The 22,363-nt window shown below is 55.0% G+C and overlaps 2 protein-coding genes across 5 annotated transcripts in view; one reads left to right on the top strand and one right to left on the bottom strand.

The window, feature by feature from the left end:
• Positions 1-2,512: 2,512 nt before the first annotated feature.
• Positions 2,513-16,727, bottom strand: RGS14 (regulator of G protein signaling 14). 3 transcript variants are annotated; one of them, XM_055080027.1, is made up of 16 exons: positions 16,612-16,727; positions 15,991-16,217; positions 9,072-9,093; positions 8,707-8,885; positions 8,254-8,346; positions 8,025-8,168; positions 7,524-7,667; positions 7,296-7,407; positions 6,855-6,967; positions 6,192-6,395; positions 4,388-4,464; positions 4,014-4,140; positions 3,855-3,936; positions 3,706-3,752; positions 3,513-3,627; positions 2,513-3,230 (listed from the first exon to the last, which is right to left on the bottom strand). In XM_055080027.1, exons 1-16 carry the CDS (start codon positions 16,694-16,696, stop codon positions 3,028-3,030), a joined length of 1,974 nt encoding a protein of 657 aa, XP_054936002.1. In that variant the 5' UTR covers positions 16,697-16,727; the 3' UTR covers positions 2,513-3,027. The 3 variants fall into 3 exon arrangements, with proteins under 3 accessions (XP_054936002.1, XP_054935998.1, XP_054936005.1); XM_055080023.1 differs by having other exon boundaries at positions 3,513-3,752; XM_055080030.1 differs by lacking the exon at positions 3,513-3,627 and having other exon boundaries at positions 3,066-3,230.
• Positions 16,728-19,226: 2,499 nt separating this feature from the next.
• The window catches only part of LMAN2 (lectin, mannose binding 2), a 46,658-nt gene continuing 43,521 nt past the window's right edge, over positions 19,227-22,363 (top strand). The window contains exons 1-2 of one of the 2 annotated variants that reach the window (XM_007102874.4): positions 19,227-19,586; positions 19,757-19,875. In XM_007102874.4, coding sequence (XP_007102936.2) covers positions 19,382-19,586; positions 19,757-19,875 — 324 coding nt within the window. In that variant the 5' untranslated portion in view covers positions 19,227-19,381. The remainder of the gene's footprint in view (positions 19,587-19,756; positions 19,876-22,363) is intronic. The other variant, XM_007102875.4, reaches the window with a different exon arrangement.

Raw genomic sequence — 22,363 nt, 5'->3', positions numbered from 1 at the left:
TAAAGAAAGCCCGCACACAGCAACGAAGACCCAATGTAGCCAAAAATAAATACGTAAATAAATAAATTTATAAAAAATAAAAAATAAAAAAAAAAATAAAGGTATCATGCCATGTTCATTGCTCTGCATTCTTTTACCAAACTGTCTTGGAGAACCTTCCATGGCAGGACATGCTGTACTCAATTCTTAATCTGCTGTCTAAAGAAAGCCCGCACACAGCAACGAAGACCCAATGTAGCCAAAAATAAATACGTAAATAAATAAATTTATAAAAAAAAAAAAAATAAAAAAATAAAGGTATCATGCCATGTTCATTGCTCTGCATTCTTTTACCAAACTGTCTTGGAGAACCTTCCATGGCAGGACATGCTGTACTCAATTCTTAATCTGCTGTGTGGTATCGCAGAACATGTGTTGTGTTACCCTACTCCCCACCCCTATCCACTTTGCCAGTTTTCAGGCAATAGACAACCCTGCAGCGATGGGCCTCCACGTGCCCAGAAGTGAGTGATTTTCTAGTGGCACTGCTGGAGTCACACGCTGTGTGTTTTTAACTTTTAGCAGAAATTCCCAAACTCCCCCCGACCAGAGTAGCCACATCAACGTGCCTTCCTCTGAGAGGGCCCTGGCTCCCCACTGGGGGTTTCTACAGCATCCAGGCCCTCCTTGGTGTGTGTCCCTGAGTCAGACAGCCTGAGTGCTGGTGACACCCCAGCGGCAATCCCCTGCATGAACCTGGACTAGTCACTTGCCCCTCTGCAGCCTTGATTTCATCCCCACCAGGCTGTTTTACTGTGAGGACAAAAGGAGATAAAGGATGGAGCATGCCTAACTTGGGGACCTCAGGAGATGTGAATTCCTCCTCCTGTAGGGGCTGACCTCTTTGGAGGCTCTTCTACCTGGCCTTCAGCCCTCTGCCCCCTCAGCCCACTTTGTTTGGCTGTCTTGGCCCAGCCCTCTGGCTGTTGAGGTCATCTCATAAGCCAGGCTTGGCTACTCAGTGTGGTTCAGGAATGATCCTCTGACCCCAGTCAGAATCCCAATCCTGGTCATTTTCTACCGTCTTTTGGGGATTTGCAGAAAGGACATGCAGGGAGAGAACACGCATGCAAATGAAGCCAACACAAGAAAGCAGGACTGAGATGGACGGAGATTCCTGAATAAAATGATCTAAACGCCTAAATTTACCCAGCCACTCCTAGACTTCTTCATTAGATAAGCCATGCATTCTTTCAGTGTGTGTGTGCTTGTGACTCTGAGTGGGATTTCTAAGACTTACAAACACAAAAGTCCTGCTTCATTGAAGGTCTCAGCTTACACACCTCAGGAGAGCTTTCCTGGTCACCTTGTGCTATGGTCTAAATATTTGTGTCCCCCTGAATTCATATGTTGAAATCCCAAAGCCCAAGGTGATGGTATGTGGAGGTGGGCCTTTGGGAGGTGATTAGGTCATGAGGATATAGTGAGATTAGTGCCCTTACAAAGAGACCCCAGAGAGCTCCTGACCCCTTCCACCATATGAGGACACAGAAGTTGGCTGTCTACAACCTGGTAGAAGGTCCTCACCAGAACCCCACCATGTTTGCACCTGATCTTGGACTTCTGACCTCTAGAACTGTGAGAAATAAATTTTTCTTGTTTACAAGCCATGAAGGCCCCCTGAGGAAGGCTTGCGCTCGACTTCTAGAGAAAGGCCAGCAAACCGCACTGATCTCTCCCAGGAACTTCAAGGGTGAGGAGCCAGTTACAAGATAGGGGGCAGGTATCGGGAGCCTTTGGCAGAGGGGACAGCAAGTACAAAGAGCTGGAGTGGGGAAGAGAGCTCAACCTGTTGGAGGTGGTCAAGAGGGCCCCTCACTCCCCCAGTGCCTTCTCAAGGCTCCTGCGTCCCCTTGTTTCCTCTGTCACAGCAGCACCGGGACTGAGTCTAGCTTCTCTGCCCCCAGGCTGGGGCTCTCCTTCTGGGGTTCTCCCTGTTCCTCCTCCCTGTGTGGGCTGTGGGCTTCTCCGGCTGCTGGGGGACAGAGAAGACCACCCAGCCAAAGCAGGCAGGGGGCAGAACCTGCCCCCACCACAAAAACCAGTGTTCTCCTCGAGGCTTTCGATGAATCCAAAAGAGCCCACCGCCATGTCTACAGAGACACTTTCAGTCCCCAGTAGAAACAGGACAGTGACCAGACACTGTACTCAGATTCAGAGAATAGCACAATGACACCAGCAGAGGCACAGCTCCCCAGAGGGGTCTACCCCTCCCTCCCCTTCCTCCCTCCCTCCCCTGCTTCCTCCTTCCCTCCCTCCTTCTATCTGGCTGTCTCTGTCTCTCTCTCACACTCACACCCCATACTCTGTGCAGTCAGGAAGACAGGTTCTGACAACAGGAAGTCAGGGGGTACATCCTGAGGTCCCCAAGGGCTTCCTGGCATTGACCCTGGTGACAGAGGCAACGCAGTTTGGGGGTGGGGGCGGCACACAAGGTAGACTGGCACACAAGGAACACACCCCATTGGCAGAATAATAATTATTATAATAACAATATCATACATCCAGGACAAACCCAGCTGCCCCAAGCCAACTGCAAAATCCAAAAGTCCAGTAGCATCTCTGTGGGTAGAGGGAGGAGCTGCCTGCCTGCCTGCACCCCCAGGCCTTACTCATACCAGCTCCCTGAGGAAGAGCCGGCCCCTCCTCCTACTCCCTGCTGAGGCCTGGCACATGGTGGGGAGGCTGGCACTGCCAACGCCACCCCTCCATGTTGGGCACACCTGCACTGGGGGCTAGGCCCACTTCCCTCTGGTGGCCTGGCAGCAAGGGATGGACGAGCAAGCCTGTAAGGGACCAAGTGGTGGCAGCTGTGGAGTGTCACTCCTCTGAATCCCCTCTCCATCCCCTCCTAGCTCTTCCTGCGGGCCTGCCCGTGGCAGGAAGGGGCCAGGGACACTCATGGCACAGACAGGGCATGCAGAGCGGGCCCATGGCATGCTTGGCCCGCCAGGTGCCATGCAGCCAGCCTGGACGGTTGGGCAGCTGTCAGAGGGCCGAGTGCGCAGTGGAGTCTGAGGGGCTCCCCTTGGGCTGGGCCGCTGATTCAGTCTGTGGTGGGGCCTCCTGGGAGTTGGGTCCTTGGGCAGGCAGCTGCAGAAATTCTGGAAGCACCAGGTCCTCTTTGCGCAGAAGGCCCCTCTGGTCATGGGCTCCACTGCTCTGCACCCGGTTCAGCAGCTCCACCAGGCCTGGGGATGGCCGCAGAGTCAAGGGGCCCATGGGTGCAGACCCACCTATGCTAGCCCACCACAGTCCTGCCGCCCTTACTATGGCCACAGCCTCCCTGACCCCAGCACCAATGCCCACATCCCGCCCCCTGTCCCAGCCTTTCTGATCCCTCAACCCCAGTGGACCCTGTTCCAGCCCCAGTGACATCCAGGCCCCTGCCGCAGCTCAAGGCTCTCTAAGGCCACCCACCCTCAACGGTCCCCAACCCTTCTGGTCCCTAGCCACCATCATCCCCAATGTACCTTCAATGTCACAGGTCTGCCGCTTCCCAGTGATACTACTGGGTGCCTGGGCCAGAGAGTTCAGGGACAGTGGAGAGGGGTGGGCGGCCTTGTCCTGGATTGTAGGCGGGCCGCCCTGCGAGAACGTGGGGTTAGATCCACAACCGGGAGGGGAGGCTGGTGGGCAAAAGAGGGCGCCCAGTCCCTCGCTCACCTGGCTGCGGCAGGGGGATATGTCGCCAGCTTCAGTGATCTTCACACCTGCGGCAGAGAGGGCCACCGTTCCTGTCTGCCTCTCGCCTGGACCCCCTTCCTCTTGGGCCAGAGCTGTCCCTTACAAGCCCCTGGGCCAACGTCCCTTACCTGGGAGAGTGTCCAAAACCAATCTCTCGGCCGCCACCGAACTCACTAGCTTCCTCAGATCTAGCGGCTGCTTCTCGCCTGGCTGAGGGGACAGGTCAGCAGCCCGCGGGACAGGCAGCCCGCCCCGCTCCGCCCCTGCCCCTCGGCCACACGGCTCACCCGACGCAGCGCCACCTGTTGCGGGCTCAGGCCGTGCTTCGCCAGGATGGGCTGCAGCGCCTCCTGCAGCCGCTTGGTGGGCTTGGCGGAGATCCGCACCACGCGCTCCAGTGCCGCCAACTCGAGCCTGCGCGGGACCCTGGCGCTGCGGAAGGTCGGAGAGCCCGCCGCGCCTCTCCCCCAACCCACCTGGGACTGGCCGGAGAGAGGGTGGAGCCTGAACTGGGGAGGTGGGACCTCTTGGGGGTGGAGCCTTAGCTTGGAGGGGGCGGTTAGCACCAGGGGCAGGACTTGGAGGGAGAATAGCAGCTAGAACTGGGACCCAAGCGAGTGCTGGGACCCCCGGACCCTAGACTGGAGCGACAGACACTTACTCGAAAATGATTCTGTTCTCCAGCCGCACTTCCTGGTCCGCCAGCACGGTGCAGTCCTGATCCAGGACTAGGGCCTTCTGCAGGAGCCAGGCAGGGTCTCAAAATTCCTTCTTCCCTCCTCCCCCATCCCCGGGGTCTGAGGGAACAATCATCACTTCCTCCCAGGGCCTCCAATGAGGCTCCCTAAGGGCCAGAGGGAAGGGCCGGTGGTCGGGTGAGCCATAGAGATGCCGACAGAGTACGAGACCAAGCTGGATCAGAGCCTAGTGGCAAGAATGCTGGACAGACTTGGAAAAGGAACAGAGTTATGAGAAACATGGAGGTGGGGTGGGCACGAAATGGTAATGGGGCTGCTTGGTTAAGGGGCAGGTTTAAGTCCTGGATCGTGGGGCCACCTCTTCCTGAGCCAGGTCAGGATCTGCCTCCTGGAGAGCTGCCCCTTGTCCCTCAGGCGTGGGAAAACCAACTGGACCAGCTGGACTCATTTCCTCCCTCGCCACCTACCTTTGGTCAGCCACCCAGGCCTTGTCTCTTTTTTTTACACTTGTCCACTTCTCTCCATTCCCACCTACTAAGGACACTTCTTGTCTCCTCACTGCAAAAAGGGCTCTTCCCCGCAAGACAGCTGTGAGGCCAGAAGGATGCGAAGTATCTGGCACAGCGCCTGGCACACAGTAGGTACATAAAAGTAGCTGTAGTAATTACCACCCCTGGAGGCCCTGCTGCCTGCACCAGCCCAGGGCTGGGAGGCAGCCTCTCCCAGGCAATAGGCCTGTGCTGTGCTGCAGGGACAGGTGGAGTGTGGGTGATAAAGTTATATTTAGCAGACATGAAAACCCATCAGGGCTGCAGAGGCTGCCTGGGTGGCCCAAGAAAGTGGGCAGAGCTTCTCTTACTGTGGCCCTCATACTCCCATGCTCCAGGCCCCTGAACCTGCCTTGCACTTCTTACCCACCTGTGCCTGGAATGTCCTCCCCCCACAGCTCTGCCAGGCAAACGTGTCCTCATCCTCATCAACGGCCACCTCTTCCATGAAGCCTCCTGGGACCAACCAGAAATGGCTTCCTTGACCCAGAAACTCTCTGGAGCTTCAACTCCTCCTCCTGATCGCATCCAGCCTGGCTCACCTTCAGCCTTTGGACCTGGAGAACAGAACTCAGCCTGCCTCCCTCTGTCCCCACCTGGCAGGGGCTTAGGACTGTTTACTGGGGGAATGAAATCCTGACAGGTCTCCCTGGGATGCAGCATCCTTCCTTTAGATTTCCCCTTATTGGATGGTTTAGTTTAAGTGAATTTTGCCCTAGCCTCCTCTTTAAAGCTATGCTAGTTTGTACCTAAAGGCACGTTTTTTATAGGTTGGGTGCAGTTGGGTGCCCCTGGTGGCAGAGGAAGTAAGGGATCCCCAAATGGCCATTTCAGGGATGGGCAGTCTGAACTCTGGGAGTGACAGGGAAAAACTCAGCTCCCCCAGTGGTTTTCCCCTACTCTTCCTCCCAGAGACTATCACAGTGAGGATGACGGATGAAGCTGGAAACCAGGATGGGAATGGGGTGGGGACAGGATTTTCATGGGATGAGAGTGGATATCTGAGTTTGAGTGAGGAGTTGGTGCTCGGTTGATTTGGAGTTGGGCATGGGGCAGGGGGGCTGTGGTGGGGGCTGGAGTTAGGAAGGGGGTGGGGATAGGGGATGGGGTTGGAATTAGAAGTGGAATTGGTGTTGGGGTCATGGCTGAGCAGACAGGAATGGGGGTGGGTTCAGGATCAGGAAGGGAGTTAGAGTTGGGGAACAGGCCAGGTTCGTACCTGCTCATTGCCCACCAGGTAGACCTTGATGTCAGGTAGAGAGAGGCCTCGTTTCTCACAGATGCCTGCCAGCATGTCACGGATGGTGAGGCCAGGTCGGGCCAGGGCCAAGGAGGCTGTGCCATCAGGCAGGTACACGCAGCAATACTTCCCTGGTCGGCTTTCACTCTCACCTTCTGAGCTCCCAAGGCTCTTCCGGTGGCTCTGATTCAGAGCAGGTGTCAAGGGAGGTGATGTGTACACATGCAAGGACACACAGACAGGTACACAGACACATAAGCTCACTGGGGCACACACAGGCATACACATGCCCAAGGGCACACTTGTAGGCAGGCAGGATACATCCTCCTATAGGAATACATGTACGCTCACCCAAGAGTATGGGCACCCAGAGACAGATCCACCCACTGACTGCTACACACGTGCTGTACACACCTGGGCACCCACACGTGCACACACATTGGCTGAAGAGGATGTGCACCCATAACATTCATGGGGCCCAATGTGGTGAGGACAGGAAGAAAGTGAGGAGGCTGAGTGGTTGGCCATGTGGATCAAGTGGAGGATGAAGTGGGGCCGGTGACTTGGAATGAGGGTGGCCATGCAAAGGGGCCTGAGTAGTGGCCCGAGCCCACACCTCATCTCCCCCAGCAGTGGGCTCACCTCAGATTTGCTGCTGACAAAGGCAAGAAAGCCGAGGTCCAGACTGGCAGAGGAGTTGAGGGACCCCTGGGACTCTCGGCGCAAGGCTGAGTTTGACGCGTCGCCCCCTAGTTCTAGGGGAGAGGGAGGATGAGCAGGACAGCCCCTCCCCCAACCCCTCTGCTGAGGCCTCTCCCCAGCCAGGCGGACCCTGTTGGAGCCCTTTTACAGGGGTCTAACATGGTTTGGGTTCCTGGAAGCCTCACTGCTGAGGGGGGCTTCCCAAACTTCTGGGGTCTAGCGTGGGAACCGAACCACCAGGGGAACACGGGGGTCACACGGACCTGCATTTCGATTTTCACAGTCTTAGAGACTGCGGGACCAGTAGGAGGAAGGGGGGGGTCTCCAGGCTTGCCCAGACTCCCGACCCCGCTTATCTCTGCGGCCCGCTCCTGCCCTCACCCCTGCGGAAGGACATGCGGAGCGGGCGGCCCCCAGGGCCCTCAGCAGGAGGCAGCTGCCCCAACTCCTCCACGCCCAGCGGCAGCGACTTTCCGGGCTTCAGCTTCGGCTTCTGCAAGATACAGGGAAGCCACTGGCACTGGGCCGGGCCCCACCCGCAGGCAGACCGTGGGCACACCCTCGCAGATCTGCACCCGGCCGCCTGCCCCCACAGGCCGTCGCCCGCACCTTTCTCGTGGCGTCGGGGCTGCCAAGGCGCGAGGAGCCAGGTTCCCGCAGGGGGCGACCCTCGGCCTCCGCAAGGAGGCACTCGCGGTACAGCGGGGATTTGACGAAGCGTGCGTAGCTGTCGAACTTCATCAAGTTGAAGATCTGCGGAGCCGGTGCCGGGACGGTGAGCTGGAGAGGGCGCTCTGCGAGCCGCCAGAGTCCCAGACCCGGCCCCGGGGCTTGGCGGCGTCCGCAACCTAGGGAGCGAGCCCCTAGCCCTTCCTTGCTCCAGGTCCCGCCCCTAGCCCCTCCTTCACTGTCTCCTCTTGTCTTACCTCTGACCCGCGCCCTGCCCAACGTTTAGCTGGGTCTCAGCATCCAGGTGCTCTCTTCCCCACCCCATCCCCCCCATCTCTGCCGCTCAGGCTCCGTCGCTGGATCTGGCCCTGCCTCTGCCCCACCGAGCTCCCTTACAAGGCGCCGCCCCTTATCCCAGGCCGCGCCTCCGGGACCGCTCACCTGAAGCTGCTGTGCCCGGAACATGTCCGGTCGGGGCTCCGCCAGCACCTCCTCACCGAGCCAGGCCTGCCTGTCGATGTTCACAGGGCTCAGTGCCTGGCTGGACAGGAACTCCTGGTAGATGTTGCGGGCCTCCTGAGCTAACTGGGGCAGGACGGACAGGAGAAGGTCAGGGGCATGGCTCAGGCTCTGGTCTCATCTCGCCGCCTCAGTTCCCCCTTCTCCCCACCTGCTGGGTGTCGCTGGCCGGGATCTGCTGGAAGCGCTCACAGGCCTTCCAGAAAGTCACGTTCTCAGCACTGAACTCCTTCTTCAGGAACTCCTGGGGGTGGGGAGAAGGAGGCACAGACAGAGAGGTGAGACACAGAGACCCAGTCAGGGGATGTGGGCCAAGAGATTGGTTTAGAGAGAGGGCCAAGAGGCCAAGCCAGACAGATAGGGTCAGACAGACAGATGGGATGAGATCCGGAGGCACAGAGAGAAAATAAGAGGCAGAGAGAAGGAAACTTCCCAGCTGGGAGAAGAGTAAGAGAGTGCCAAAGAAAGGCCAGATGAGGCAGCTGACACAGGAGTCCCACTCTGGCCAGCCTGAAACTCCATCCATGCACTCTCCCATGCCCCCCACCCTTCCCCCCATGGTGGTCACTGCCATCCGCCCTCCCTATCCCACCCCAGGGCTTACAGTGAAGTAAGCCAGGCCCAGCGGGTCCTGCAGCAGCCGCTCGAAGGACAGGCCCCAGCTGGCCACAGGCTGCTCCTCGGTGGGGAAGGGGCTGCTGGGGCCACTGGGAAGGCTGTGGATGCTGAGGGAGCTGCCTCGGCCCTCGCCCTGGCCCTGGGGTCCCGCCGTGCTGCTCAGCTCTGCAGGGGGATGGACAAGTGCAGCTGAGCCTTGCAGCCTTCCCCAGCCCCTGGCCCAATCCCATCTCAGGTACTTTTCCTGGAAAGACAGCAAATGGCAGGGGTATCCCCACGCTGTTTCCACATACACCCCCCTCAGCCCCCACCCCCCCCAGCCAGGCTTCCTCCACATACTCTGTCACTTACCTCCATCTGAGACAGCCAGAACCTACAAGAAACCCGAGGTAGAAAGTCAGAGTTAGAGCCCAGGGTGGATTCTCAAGGGATAGTTCTTGGCCCAGCCCCCAGGACTGGAGCTGTGTTCTTCTCTGCCTGGAGGGCCACACTGGGCATTTTCAGCCAGGTCACTGCTTGCTCAGGGTTTTGCTCAGGCTGCCTCTGGCTCCCCTTCCATCATGTGCCAACCACTGTGTGCGCTGGGACTTATACCAGGTACACCCCAGTCACCCCTGTTGACCCCCAGCACCCACTGGGTGAGCCTGGGTGTAGAGCATGGTGGGTAGGAACACAAACTTTTAATCTTGTCTCTGCCACTTACTAGTTGTATGACTTTGGGCAAGTAACTTGTTTGCCTCCATCTGTAAGTGAGGGATGATGATAACAATAGTTAACTTACTTCCTGGGCCTGCTGTGAGGATCAAATCAGTTTAATATATTTCCAGCATCTAGAATAGTGGCCAACACGTGGCAGGTGTTATATCCATGTTTGCTGTTGTCTTTGAGGAAGGAGAGGTGTCTCTGTAACTGATGGTCTCCTTATTGCAACTGCCTCCTCTTGGAAACACCCCACCATGGGCAGGGCACAGGATGCTATTTTATAGTAGAGAGCAGTGGTTCTCAAACTTTAGTGTGCATTAGAATGATGGCGGGGGGAGCCTCCAGAGATTCAGGTTCAGGAGAGCCTAAGACTCTCCATTTCTGACGAGATCCCAAGCACTGATGCTGCTGGTTACGGACTACCCTGTGAGTAGCTGTAGAGGCCAATCCCTTCCTCTGCGCATCCCCCCTTCTCCCACATGCACAACTCTGACTTCTCTGGGAATCCAAACCATAAGTGAAACAGAAAAACCCTCCTTTCAAAATGACTCTTGCAGTGGTTTCCCTCGGTCTTCCTACCTTCCTAGAAAATCCTCCAGCTTCCTCATCATCTATACATGCAAGGTGGCCTCTACCCATCTCTGACTCTGTTCTGGGCCCTTTCTCCGTCCCACATCTCCCCAGCTTCAAACACACATAGCCAACTTCCTGCTGACATCTCCACCCAAATGCCCCACAAGCCCTTCCAACTCAGCCAGTCCCAAATGGAAGCCACCTCTGCCACCACCAAAGCAGGGCACGGAACCAGCTTCTCTGAATCTGGTTTTCCTCCCATCACCTGGGCTCCTAACACCAGGGCTTGTCTGATCCCCAGTTCCTTCCTCCCTCTCACCTCCTACACCTTCACTAGGTCCTGTCACAGGGGCTTCTGCCACCTGTCCCTTCGTTCCATCCCTACTGGAAACAAGTCTGCAAACATCTCCTCCCCAGGAAGCCTCTCCCTGCCCTCCCGGCTGGAATCTCCCTCTCTGTTCCCCAACCTGGGAACACCTGGGTCACACATCTGTGGGCCAGAGCTGGCCTGCAAATAAGTAGGACATTATTAATATCAGAATGTTTTTGGTTTTTTTTAACTTTAAAGGGGTTTCCCACATTTGAAAGTCAGGAGTTTTACATGAAACCCCAGCTTTCTGCCCCAGCTACCTTGAGCTTCTTCCCAGCACGGCAACCTTGGCTGGCCCTGAGCAGCAACCGCTTTCCCTAGAAGGGGTTCGCACTCTCCTCAGAGGTCTCTGGGGCCAGTTTGATGCATTTATGTTATTTATGGAGGCAGGCCCCAGACTACCTGAGTTCACATTTGTTCTGTGTGACCTTGGGCAGAGTACTTTACCTCTCTGTGCCTTAGTTCCTCCCTCTATACAGATGGGGAAAATAATGGTCAGGACTTCAAAGGCTTGCTGTGATTAAATAAGTTAAATATACATAGAAAGAGAACTCAGAACACTGTCCGGCATGTGGTAAATATTCAAGGAACATTACTATTATTGTTGTCGCATTAGTATTGGTGTCTGGCCCTGCTTCAGCTTTCAGTTTTGCCAAGCCCTGCGGTAGAGGCATCGGGTCTGTCAGACACGGGTTCAAATCCTAGCCCTGTCCTTTTCTAGTTTTACATCCTTGGGCCCCTCCCTGAGCCTGTCTCCAAGCTGGAGCACGGGGATAAGACATTAAGGAGGAGGAGGGAAAGCTTGTGCAGAGGGAGGCTGGACGTGGAACCAGCCTGCACGCCCTCCCCTGGCTGCCCCAGCCTTTGCCCTGCTGCCTCTGCACTCGCCCATCTGACAGCTTCATGGGAATTCTCTCCTGGGGCTGCAGGACAAAGTCTCAACTCCTGGGGTGTGTGAAGGGGACAAGTTGAAGCCCAAGGTCCCTTCCAGCTGTTCTTTCCCTTTCCTGGTAGCTGCCCTCATGCCTGCACCTGCCTGTCCCACATTCTTCCTCCCCAGGCTGCTCTGTGGCTGTTCCCAGCCTTGGTTACCGCCCTCTGTCCGGGTCTCCGGGAACCATCCTGACTTTCCCCTCCCACTCAGCGGTGGCCACCTGGCCCTCCCTCCTCCTGCACGCAGCACACTCCGGCCTCTCCCTGGCCCGCCCTCCAACCCAGGACTCAGCCTCTCCCTTGCTCAGGGCTCTCCACTGCACTTTTCCGTGTGTCGGGGGGTGGGGCACGGTGCTCAGGGCTCTCCGCTGTACTTTTCCGTGTGTCGGGGGGTGGGGCACGGGATGCTCGCGGGCAGCCCAGGACCCCAGGGAAGGCAGAGGGGCCTGGGCTTGGCTTCACTCCTATTTCGTTTGGTTCTTTACATCATGTTGAATGGATTGTGTCTTTACGTGGGGCTGGCTCCCAGGCCCTCTTCTGGCCCCACTCCTCACTCTGGGAGGCAGAGCAGTTGCTGGGTTACTGCTGAAGCTCTGCCTGAGCCTGACTAATGAACCCCTTCAGCCTCCCCCCTTGCCCTCCCCCTCACCTCCACCCTACACTTCATCAAACTTCTATTTTCCCCACACCCCTTCACACTCCTGCTTCCTGCTTTACTGTTTCCTCTGCCTGGTATCTGCTCCTGCACCCCCCGCCCTACAGCTCTCCAGTCTCTGCCTGTTGACATCAGTCTTCCCTAAACACCAGTTGCCCCGAATCCCCCTGTGCCCACCACACTGCTGCCCACCTATTTGTGGGCCTCTCCCCTACCAGCTTGTAGCTCCTGGAGGGCAGACCTATACCGTAGGAGGGAATCAGCCTGAACGCCCTCCTCAAGGAGCACCCTCTTTGCCCAAGTGCTCCCAAGCAGCCACAAGGGCCCAAGTTGCCCTCCCCTGCCCTCACAGGAGGCGCTGGCACCCCCTTTGCCAGGGATGCTCTGACTCCGAACGCCCCATGCAGTTCTTCTTGGGCCCCTCTTGCCCCACTAGATATTAATAACCCATATAGCTGGGTCTGAGAGAGGACGGAGATCCAGAGGTGGCAGGGAGCGGGTATGGGGTCCAATTCCAGATTGACCATTCTGAGGCGTGTAACTTCACTTCTCTGGGCCTCAGTTTCCCCCTGGGTAGCATAGGGCTCAGCATTCCCAAGCTCCTGGAGCTGCCAGGAAGGGTGAGTCAGCGAGGCCTCATTTGTGAATGTGGCAGGCGTGCAGCAGGGAGAGTGGCATGCTGCTGCCGCCGCTGCCTGGGGCTCTGATCTGCCCAGGCTCCTGGGTCTGGGGAAGTTGTGCTGAGCAGGGCTGGCCTTGCCCCACCCTGGCTTGCCTGAGGAGAAGTGGTGAGTGAATGGGAGAAAAGGGGAAGAAAGGATGAGGAAGGGTGTGGTGGCCAAGCGGCAACCCCAACCCATGGTCTGGCCTCAGTTTGCCAAACATTTTTCCTTGGAAATGGGCCCTGGGGGAGCTGCTGGTATCTGAGAATACAAAGATGAGGGTGACCCGACATTTCCTGAGCTCTCCGACAGAGAGAGAGCATGGATGGCACACATCCATGTCACACATCCATGTCCTCCCTCCATCCTTATCCTGGGTGGCAGGTATTATTATGCCCATTTTACAGATATGGAAACCTTGGCCCAAAGAAATCACACAGCTGGGAAGTGCCTGAGCTGAAATTAGGGCCCAAGTGTGCCTGACTCTGGAAACCTAAGGTCTCCCCTCCACTGAGCTGCCTTCCTGGGTGAACAGGAGACGTACCGGGGAGCTGGGAGGCCCAGGGCCTCAGCCCTTGGGGCATAGATGGGCAAGGTCGATTGGGGTAAAGGGCCCAGGGGCTCCTGGATGAATTCTGCCCCCTGGAGGGGTGACTTCGAAGGGAGGGCTGATTTACTGAGCATCTTCTGGGCTTGGTCCTCTATATCATCATCTTATTTCATCCTGGCTCGGGGTGACTGAGGCCCAGAGATCCTCTCTGGGTAGACCCACTGAGAACCCTGGCTGCCTGGCTCTTCAGCCTGAGTCAGCTTTGTGGCCCTGAGCTGGACTCCAGGAATGTAGGCCAAGGTACAGTGGGCTCTGCCTTGCAGGTCTCCCTGTGCAGGAAGACTAACTGGGCACCCTGAGAGTGACAGGATGCAATAACTGCTCCTCTCCAGGCTTTAGGCTCGCCAGCCCTTGGGCCTTGTCCCTGTACACACATCCTGTTTCCCTGCATGTAGGCCTTTCCCCATGCTGTTCCCTCCTCCAGCTGTCGCATCCTTTCAGGACATCTTCCACACCAACAATGCACGAAGTGAGTGGAGAAGTTTGTTCTTCCTCCCGATCCTCCTCAAGCTTTCTCTATTCCTGACCTACCACTCTCACCCAAACCTTAATTTTATTCTGGTATTTGCGCTCGTGCCTTTTGTGCCTTGCCAGACCGGGAGCTGTTTGAGGGCAGGGCCTAGGGCGATGGGCCTTGGTCTTGATGCCTGGGACAGGGCCAGCACCGAGCAGGCCCTAAGGAGGGATTGTTGAATGAATGCATGAGTGAACAAATGAAGTGGCAGGTGGGACTGTGTGAAGGCATCTCTGGGAGGGAGGATGGGAGCCATCTGTAAGTGACAGGTTTCATTGCAACCCCCTGACAAGCTGAGTGGCAGAAAGACGAGGCTGACAAATGAAGTTGCCTCAGCAGGGAATGACGGTGGTGGTGGGTGGGGTTGGTGGCAGGAGGAGGTGGGGGAGGATGGAGCCAGGCAGTTCTGGGAGGTGGAGGAGACCTGGCATCGAGTCAGATTGGCCTGGTTCAAATGCGGGTCCCTCTCTTGCCAGCTGCCCTCAGCACGTCATGTACTCCTTTGAACCTCCCTCAGGAGGCTGACAGCTGGCCTACACCTATGCACATCCGATGCTGGTCTGTCCCTCCCTGTCTCAGCTGAGCGTGGCCTCAGAAGGCTGCCCGATGGCCAGCAAGTGGCCAATCTGTGACCCTCGGGATTCCAAGAGGTGGCACAGAGTTCAGAATGGGCCTGGAAAGGGCAAAGATAAACCTGTGTGTGAAAGTCGCTGAGAAAAGCCAGGGTGTCCGTGGGCTTGCAGGGCTGGGTGTAGAGCTTGGGGGCCTTCCCTGCTCTGAATGACTCTTGAGTAGAGTAGCTATAGGTTGACGTGGGATGGGCAGAGGCTGGGTCTGTCTCTGGGCCCCCTCAGCTGCCCTGCAGTTCTGGGCACTGCCCAGAAGCAGCAACCCAGTTGCCCTCTGGGGTGGGCGTGGGAGTGGGCGTGTTCCTCCTTGGCCTGGATGCCCTGGGAGGGGTGAGCCAAGCATCATGCCTCCAGGGAGTGCGAAGCCCATGGATGCTCGAACTTCCAAAGTTACTTTGATGGTAGAGATAGTGAGGTGGGGGACACGGCCAGCTTGGAGGAATTTGCCTCTCTCCTGCCCAATAAAGAGATGCTGGAGGAAGAGGTATGGAGACAGGTCCTGGGAATTAGAAGGAGGAGTAAGGGTGGGGAGTGGCTCAGCTTCTTGGTGAGGCAGGGGATCCTTGAAAAGGGGCTGAGAATGAAGGGGGGCATTGGGCTGACATTTATGGAACCCCCACAGTGGGTCAGGGGGCTTATATTCATTATTCCACTTAATCGCCTCAGCAAGCCTTTGAAATCCGTTTCAAACCCCTCCTTTTATAGATGAAGAAACTGAGGGTCAGAGAGGACCCTCTAGTGAGGGACAACAGAGCTGAGATTAGAACCCAGGTCTCTCTGGAGCCATTGGCTTTGTCCCACAGTACTAGGCTGGGGCTGGGTAGGTGACTAGGACACTGGACTTTCCGGAGTTTTTAGGAGGGGCTGGGACTCTGCCAAGTGGGCTGGTGTCCTAGGGAGAGAAGAGAAGCCCGACACAGCCAGTTCCATCTGCTGAAGCGGGTCTCTTCAAGGGCAGCTCTCACCTTGATGCCAAGAAGCCAGGGAGAGGATTTAGCAGCAGCCAGGGGCACCCTAGTGCTCAGCTCCCCCCACCCGTCCTAGTAGCCCAGGAATAGAACAGACAGAAGCTGTGCCAACAGGGCCTGACCCTGCTGACCCATCCCAGGCTACCCAAGGACTGCTAGTTCTGGCAGGAAACCTCTGGAGTAGGTCTAGGTGGAGGGCAGTGACCCATTAAGGGCTGCCCCTTACCTGAACTTGGGCATCAGGACACTGGGTGAGGGAGGGGGCTGAGGTTAAGTGAGGTATGGGGGCTTGGGTCCCCGTAGGGGTATACAGGGGGCAAAGGGCATGCCGGGACTCCATGCTACCCTAGGATGCAGGCAGCCCCAGATGGTGCCAAAGTAGTAGGTAAGAGAGCAGTGGGGACTGGGCCAGAAGCATATGCCTGCTCTCCTCTGGCCTCCTCACCGGTGTGGCCCCAGCTCCCCATTAGAACCATCTGGAAGGTCCTGGGATGAGGGTGCCAGGTTCTACCACCTGCTGCTGCCTCTCCCCAACTTCTCCCGCCCGCTGGCAGCATGCAGGCTCTAGCCCAGCCCTGCCGGGTGTGCCTGTTGGGCTCCACCCTGGGTGTGCCCACCCCCTCCCTGTGGGTCTGGCCTGGAGCCCGCACTCACCATGCGTCCGTTGGGGACGCCCAGGTGCTTGGGCTTCCCTGGCATGCCGCTGCTGTTCACGGGTCCCCGCTGCGGGGGGCGCCCACCATGGGGACTGTGGGCAGCTCTGGCCAGAGCCTGCACAGCGAAGGGCAGGCAGCAGAGAGAGAGCCCAGCTCCGCTCCTGCGGGCCCTCACATCCTGAAACACCAGCTCACTACCTCTTTTCTCTTCCACAGGAAGTGTCTCTATAGAAACCGAACCACAGAAAGAAACAAGGTCTAAGAGAGCGAATGCTTCTTCCTACACACACACACACACACTCACACACACACACACACGTGTGCGTGCGCACGCGCACACACACATTCACACGCACATACACATGCCGCCAATGCACCCTTGGCAGTGCCCCATGCAGACACCAACACACAGCAGAGGCCTCTGTGCGCCCAACAAGGAGTCCAGCCTGGTCTGGCCCAGCCTGGGGAGTTCCAAGGGCACATCTGGGAACACAGAAGTACACATTCACACACCTAGGCAACTTCATACACCCTGCAGGGGCTACCAGAGACACAGGGACGTGTACTGTGATCTGAGTGTCCACTTGTGTACTTTACTCAGCACATACCTATCCCACACCTGCTGTGTGCTGGGCCTGTGCACACTCAGCACCCCTCCCCCTGGCAGTTGTGCACGTGCAGTTACTACCTCTGTCCTGAGACATCTCCAGGCTGTCCTTTGCAGGCCTGTTCCTGGGTGTGGACAAACAGATACATTGCATGCATGGTCATACACACACAGACCCTTCAGGTGTACAGGTTAGAAACACACAGGTTCTCCCTCGTCAGGAACACCTGAGCGTTCGGTCATATGTATGCAGAGCCCTTCGGACATGTGCATGTGACAGGCACACCTGCCTGTCACATATGAACACAGGCACATATGAACTCAGACACCCCAGTGACATGTGCAACCAAGTATGCACACGCTCGCCCACCTGGGCAGGGAACAGATCAGGCGCATCTGTGCCCAAAGACACGTGTGCGTTTATAGTCATTCACATAAAAGACCCACCTTGGTGTAGTACTGTCGACTGAAGAGGGACACCCTGCTTCCTCAGCCTGGCCCAGTCCCAGATGAACTCAGGCTTTTTAGAGTCCTCAGTTGGCCTCTTTCTTACATGTGCATGTACTCACTATGGGACTTGTATTTTACCTAAGTATGAGCTTACTTAGAGCCCTCAAGTCACCCACCACTCCAGTTTGGACCCCTCTTTCTACAAGGATAAGGTGACACCCCTCTTCCATATTCTACCCTGTACTCCACTGTCCCCTTCTAGGGCCATGACCCGAAACCTTCGGAGGCGGAAACTGAGTGATTCTTCACCACAAATTCATGTCCTAGTCCTCCTGGGCACACAGCTAAACTTTAATTTCCCAGGCTGTCTCACAGTCAGGTGTGGTCATGTGCTAACTAGTTCCCGCCAACTGAATGTGAGTGGAGTGATGTGTGCCAAGGCTTTTCAGCCCTATGTGTCCTCCACATTCTCTCCTTCCCCTTTAGCTGACTGGATACAGAAGATGATGAAGCCATAAGGGCTTGTGGAGCCACAAAAAGGAAGGATCCTAGGTCTCCACATTAGTGTAAGAAGGCAAGCCACCCATCAACCAGGAACACCAGCTTTGGACTGTTAAGGGAGAGAGAAATCAACTTCTAGCTGTTTTACACATTAGGGTCTATTTGTTATAGCAGTTAGCATTATCCTAGTTAATATACCTCTTCACCCAGTCCTAACTCACTTCTTTCCAGACACCTTGCTCCAGACCACCCAGACAGAGGGATTCAATAAAGTCAGACTTGGTGTGTGTATTGGGAGTTGCATTTGGGCCTGGAGCATTGCCAATGGTGGTCTTAATAAGGTGCATGACAGTGTCAATATACCTGTGATGGGGGTTGGCAGGGTGTGTGCTGTGAGTGGAGACCACCTGCCTGGCTGCTGTGCCATGGATCTGGGCCTAGCCTTGTAGGGGGTTTTAAAGTTTACAAGGTCTCCCCCCTAACATGACCTTTAGACCAAACATTCATTCTTTCACCAATTACTTATTAATCAACTTCTATGTGCCAAGCACTTTTCAAGATGCTGGGGATTAAGTAGTGACTATAGCTGATAAAAATCTGAGCCCTCATGGAGGTCTAGTGGAATGCACACATCCTTGTTTGCACAGATATAGATAATCTCTGAAATATACATATATATATATATCGCTAATTTTAAAAAGATGCCTCAGCACTTAATCCTGAAGAAGTTCATTCATTCAACAGGACAACTTCTTAAAGGAGCAGGAAACCAACTGTCCCACCCTGTGATCTATAACAGGGGTCATTAATTCAAGTGTCTAGAAGGGCCAGGCAGGTGCTGTAAATTAGTGGCCAGAGTGGAGACTAGCTTAGAAAAGTAAGGCATTTTTAGCAGGGCAGCCCCATGATCCTAGTGTGGTTGGGTCTTCCAATTTTTCCTGAGAAGCTGGAAATTTAGATTTTTAATGTGAATTTGTCTCCTGATTTAAAATATCGGTAGTTAAGTCATTTATTGAAATAGCATCAGCAAGAGCTCTATTTGGCTGTGGGCCACCAGTTTTCCACCTTTGCTCCACGGCCAGCTTTCCTGGACCTTTCCTGGACGCTTCCTGCTACGCCAGGCAGGCACTACAATCGTTTGGATACGAATGGGTGCCAGCTATCACTGGGACGGGATTCGGGTCTGCTCCTCCTGCTGAAACCCAACTGGGCCTGAGGAACTGGGAATACTGGACGCCATCAAGTAAGGGAATTCTGTTTCCTAAGGCGTGGAGCCAGAAACGGCTAAAAAGTCTCGCCCTAGTGAGTTCTAGGCGGCGCGGGAGTTGGAATTCTGGTCTCCGCCTTCAATTTAGAACTCCCTTCTGCTTGGACTGGGAAAGGTTACTCCAGGGACGCCACCAGTGGCCAGAGGCCAAGAGCGTTCTAGGTTTCATCTTCCCAGCCCGCGCGAGCGGCCCATGAAAACTACAAGTTCCAGCATGCCCCACTTCACAGACGACCCTCGCCCTGCCCGCCGACACAAATCATCCCTCTGCTCCCCGTTGGCCCACAAGCCGAACGTGCTGTTCCATGATTGGTTGCTGCTCTTGTCGCTCATAAGAACCCATTGCTAAGGCTGGCTGACAGGTGCCTCGCAGCCGCCAAGGCACTCGACCAGGATGGGAGGCTGCACAGTAAATACAGCCGCCGTCTCCACGGCAGCGAGGCTTTGCTTTTGCTCGCAGTTCCCAGGTGACACTAGGGTTGGAGGGCTTCCGGCCGGAGGCTATTAGATGGAACACCCGGAAGGCGGAAATCCTAAGACGGAAGTGGTCGAGAGGAACGGAGAATGGCGGCGGCGGCGGCGGCAGGCTGGGTTTGGCGCTGGGGCTGGGGCCGGCGATGCCCGGGGAGGCCTGGGCTTCCCGGCCCCGGCCCTGGCCCCACTACACTTCTACTTTTTCTCCTGTTTCCGGGGCCGGTGGCTGCCGACATAACTGACGGCAACAGTGAACACCTCAAACGGGAGCATTCGCTCATCAAGCCCTACCACGGTGAGGCCTGGGGCGGGAATGAGTTCAGGGTGAGGGCGAGGCTGGATGGGGTTGGGGAAGGGGTGCCCTTTATTCTGGTCAGAGCAGTTCTGTGGGTTCCCTGCCTCTGGCAAAGCGAGTCCTGGCCTGGCCTTTTACGCACCTGTCTGTGCCCGTGTCTCTGCCCACAGGGGTCGGTTCCAGCTCCACGCTCCTCTGGGACTTCCAAGGCAGCACAATGCTCACGAGCCAGTACGTGCGTCTGACCCCTGACGAGCGCAGCAAAGAGGGCTCTATCTGGAACCACCTGGTGAGTGGTTCCCAAGAGGCTAGGCAGAGCATTAAGTAAGCCACTGCAGTCAGCAGCCTAGACCTGGGCTTAGTTTGAAGGCCGCCCTTCCCTCCTCCGCCCCCTTCCCCATCTTGGTCACACCCGCCAGTAATAACAGGTAATGACAATTGAAGTAACCATGTGTCAGGAGCTGTGCTTGACATTTCGTACACTCTTCTTACTTCATTCCTTCAAAAGCCATGTGAAGTAACTGATGTTATCTCTGTTTCACTGACTAAGAAGCTAAGACTCAGAGTTGAAAGTGCCTTCCCCAAAATCACATAGCCAGTAAGTAGTGGGGCTGTCATCTGCCTGAACTGAACCCTCTCATTAGTGGGATAAATGGAACGAGTGGGGTCTTCATTGGGTATTTTTTGTGTGTTAGGCACTGACTTTAACGTGCCTTATTGCACTTAATTCTCAAACAGACTGATGTAGATGGCTATCCTGAGTTTTTGCAGAGCTAACAGACAGCGAATGGCATAAACAACGTTTAAACTCTGATCTGTCTCATCTCCAAGCCCAGCAATTTATTTGCTACACTTGACCCAGCCTGGACAATGGAGGAACCCCTTAGAAATACTTGCAGACTCAGTCCCCTTCCTCAGTGCTTGATTGAGGGTCTAGTCATCAGTGGATTCATGGGCAGTTTAGTTTCTGTGATCTTTGCTGCAGAGGTTAGGGAGCCTCAGGTGTCACTGGTGTGTCATATATAAGCAGTGGCCAAGATCAGCTGCTGCACAGACTCCACACCAAGGAAGGTCAGGAAAGGGGTGAAAGGGGAATAATTGGGGGCAGAATGTACTCCTTCCTCAGCCTGCCTGATCCCAACCGTTCCCATGGCCTAAGCTGTTGGCTAGTGTCCTAGTTTTCTTTGTTACCCTGCTCTTTGGTCCCTTCTGGATGACGTCCCCATTTAGTTCTGAGAGCCCACACTGTCCGCGTGTTGCCTCATCTGCCTGTTCCCTCAGCTCCACCTCTCCTTCCAGCTAGGGGCATCTGGGGATACTTTGTTCAGCTTTCACTCTGATCCTCAGAGCCTGGGGTCTCCTGTGAAGGGATAAACATGCATTATGTCTGCACAGTCCGGCCCCTAGTGCCTGGCATTTCCAGTCATTCGCTCTGTTAATTTTGTTCCAGCCTCTCTGGCTGCCTTCTTGCCTCAGGACCTTTGCACTTGTTCCCTCTGTCTGGCACACTGTCTCCAGGCTCTTCATGCTTGCTTGGTTTCTTCTCATCTGTTAAGTCTCAGCTCGAGTGCCACTCACTCAGTACTTCATTAACTATTTCCCCCGGAGTCACATTCTGTCACATTTTTCTGTCATATAAATTTTTTAAAAAATTTTATTTTATATTAGAGTATAGTTGATTTACAATGTTGTGTTAGTTTTAGGTGTACAGCAAAGTGATTCATTTATACTTATACATATATCCATTCTTTTTTCAGATTCTTTTCCCATATAGGTTATTACAGAATATTGAGTAGAGTCCCCTGTGCTATACAGTAGGTCGTTGTTTATTTTATATACAGTAGTGTGTATTCGTTAATCCCAAACTCCTAATTTATCCATCCCCCACGTTTCCCCTTTGGTAACCATAAGTTTGTTTTCAAAGTCTGTGAGTCTGTTTCTGTTTTGTAAATAAATTCATTTGTATCTTTTTTTTTTTTTTTTTACATTTCACATAGAAGTGATTATCATATGATGTTTGTCTTTCTTCTTCTGACTTACTTCACTTAGTATGATAATCTCTAGGTCCATCCATGTTGCTGCAAATGGCATTATTTCATTCTTTTTTATGGCTGAGTAATATTCCATTGTATATATGTACCACATTTTCTTTATCCATGTCAGTGGACATCTAGGTTGCTACCATGTCTTCACTATTTTAAATAGTGCTTCAGTGAACATTGGGGTGCATGTATCTTTTCAAATTAGAGTTTTGTCTGGGTATATGCCCAGTAGTGGGATTGCTGGATCATATGGTAGTTCTATTTTTAGTTTTTTAAGGAACCTCCATACTGTTCTCCATAGTGGTTGTACAAGTTTACATTCCCACCAACGGTGTGGGAGAGTTCCCTTTTCTCCACACCCTCTCCAGCATTTATTGTTTATAGACTTTTTTTTTTAATAGTTATTTATTTGGTTGCGCTGGGTCTTTTAGTTGTGGCATGAGAACTCTTAGTTGCGGCATGCATGTGGGATCTAGTTCCCCTGACCAGTGATTGAATCCGGTCCCCCTGCATTGGGAGCACGGAGTCTTAACCACTGCGCCACCAGGGAAGTCCCTGTAGACTTTCTGATGTTGGCCATTCTGACTGGTGTGAGGTGATACCTCATTGTAGTTTTTTTTTGTTTTTTTTTTTTTTTTCTTTTTTCGGTATGCGGACCTCTCACTGTTGTGGCCTCTCCCGTTGCGGAGCGCAGGCTCCAGACACGCAGGCTCAGCGGCCATGGCTCACGGGCCC

Source organism: Physeter macrocephalus, chromosome 2 (genome assembly GCF_002837175.3).
Source record: "Physeter macrocephalus isolate SW-GA chromosome 2, ASM283717v5, whole genome shotgun sequence".
Taxonomy (NCBI): domain Eukaryota; kingdom Metazoa; phylum Chordata; class Mammalia; order Artiodactyla; family Physeteridae; genus Physeter; species Physeter macrocephalus.
Note: the sequence above shows the minus strand (reverse complement) of the source record. Positions and strands in the feature narration are given on the sequence as shown.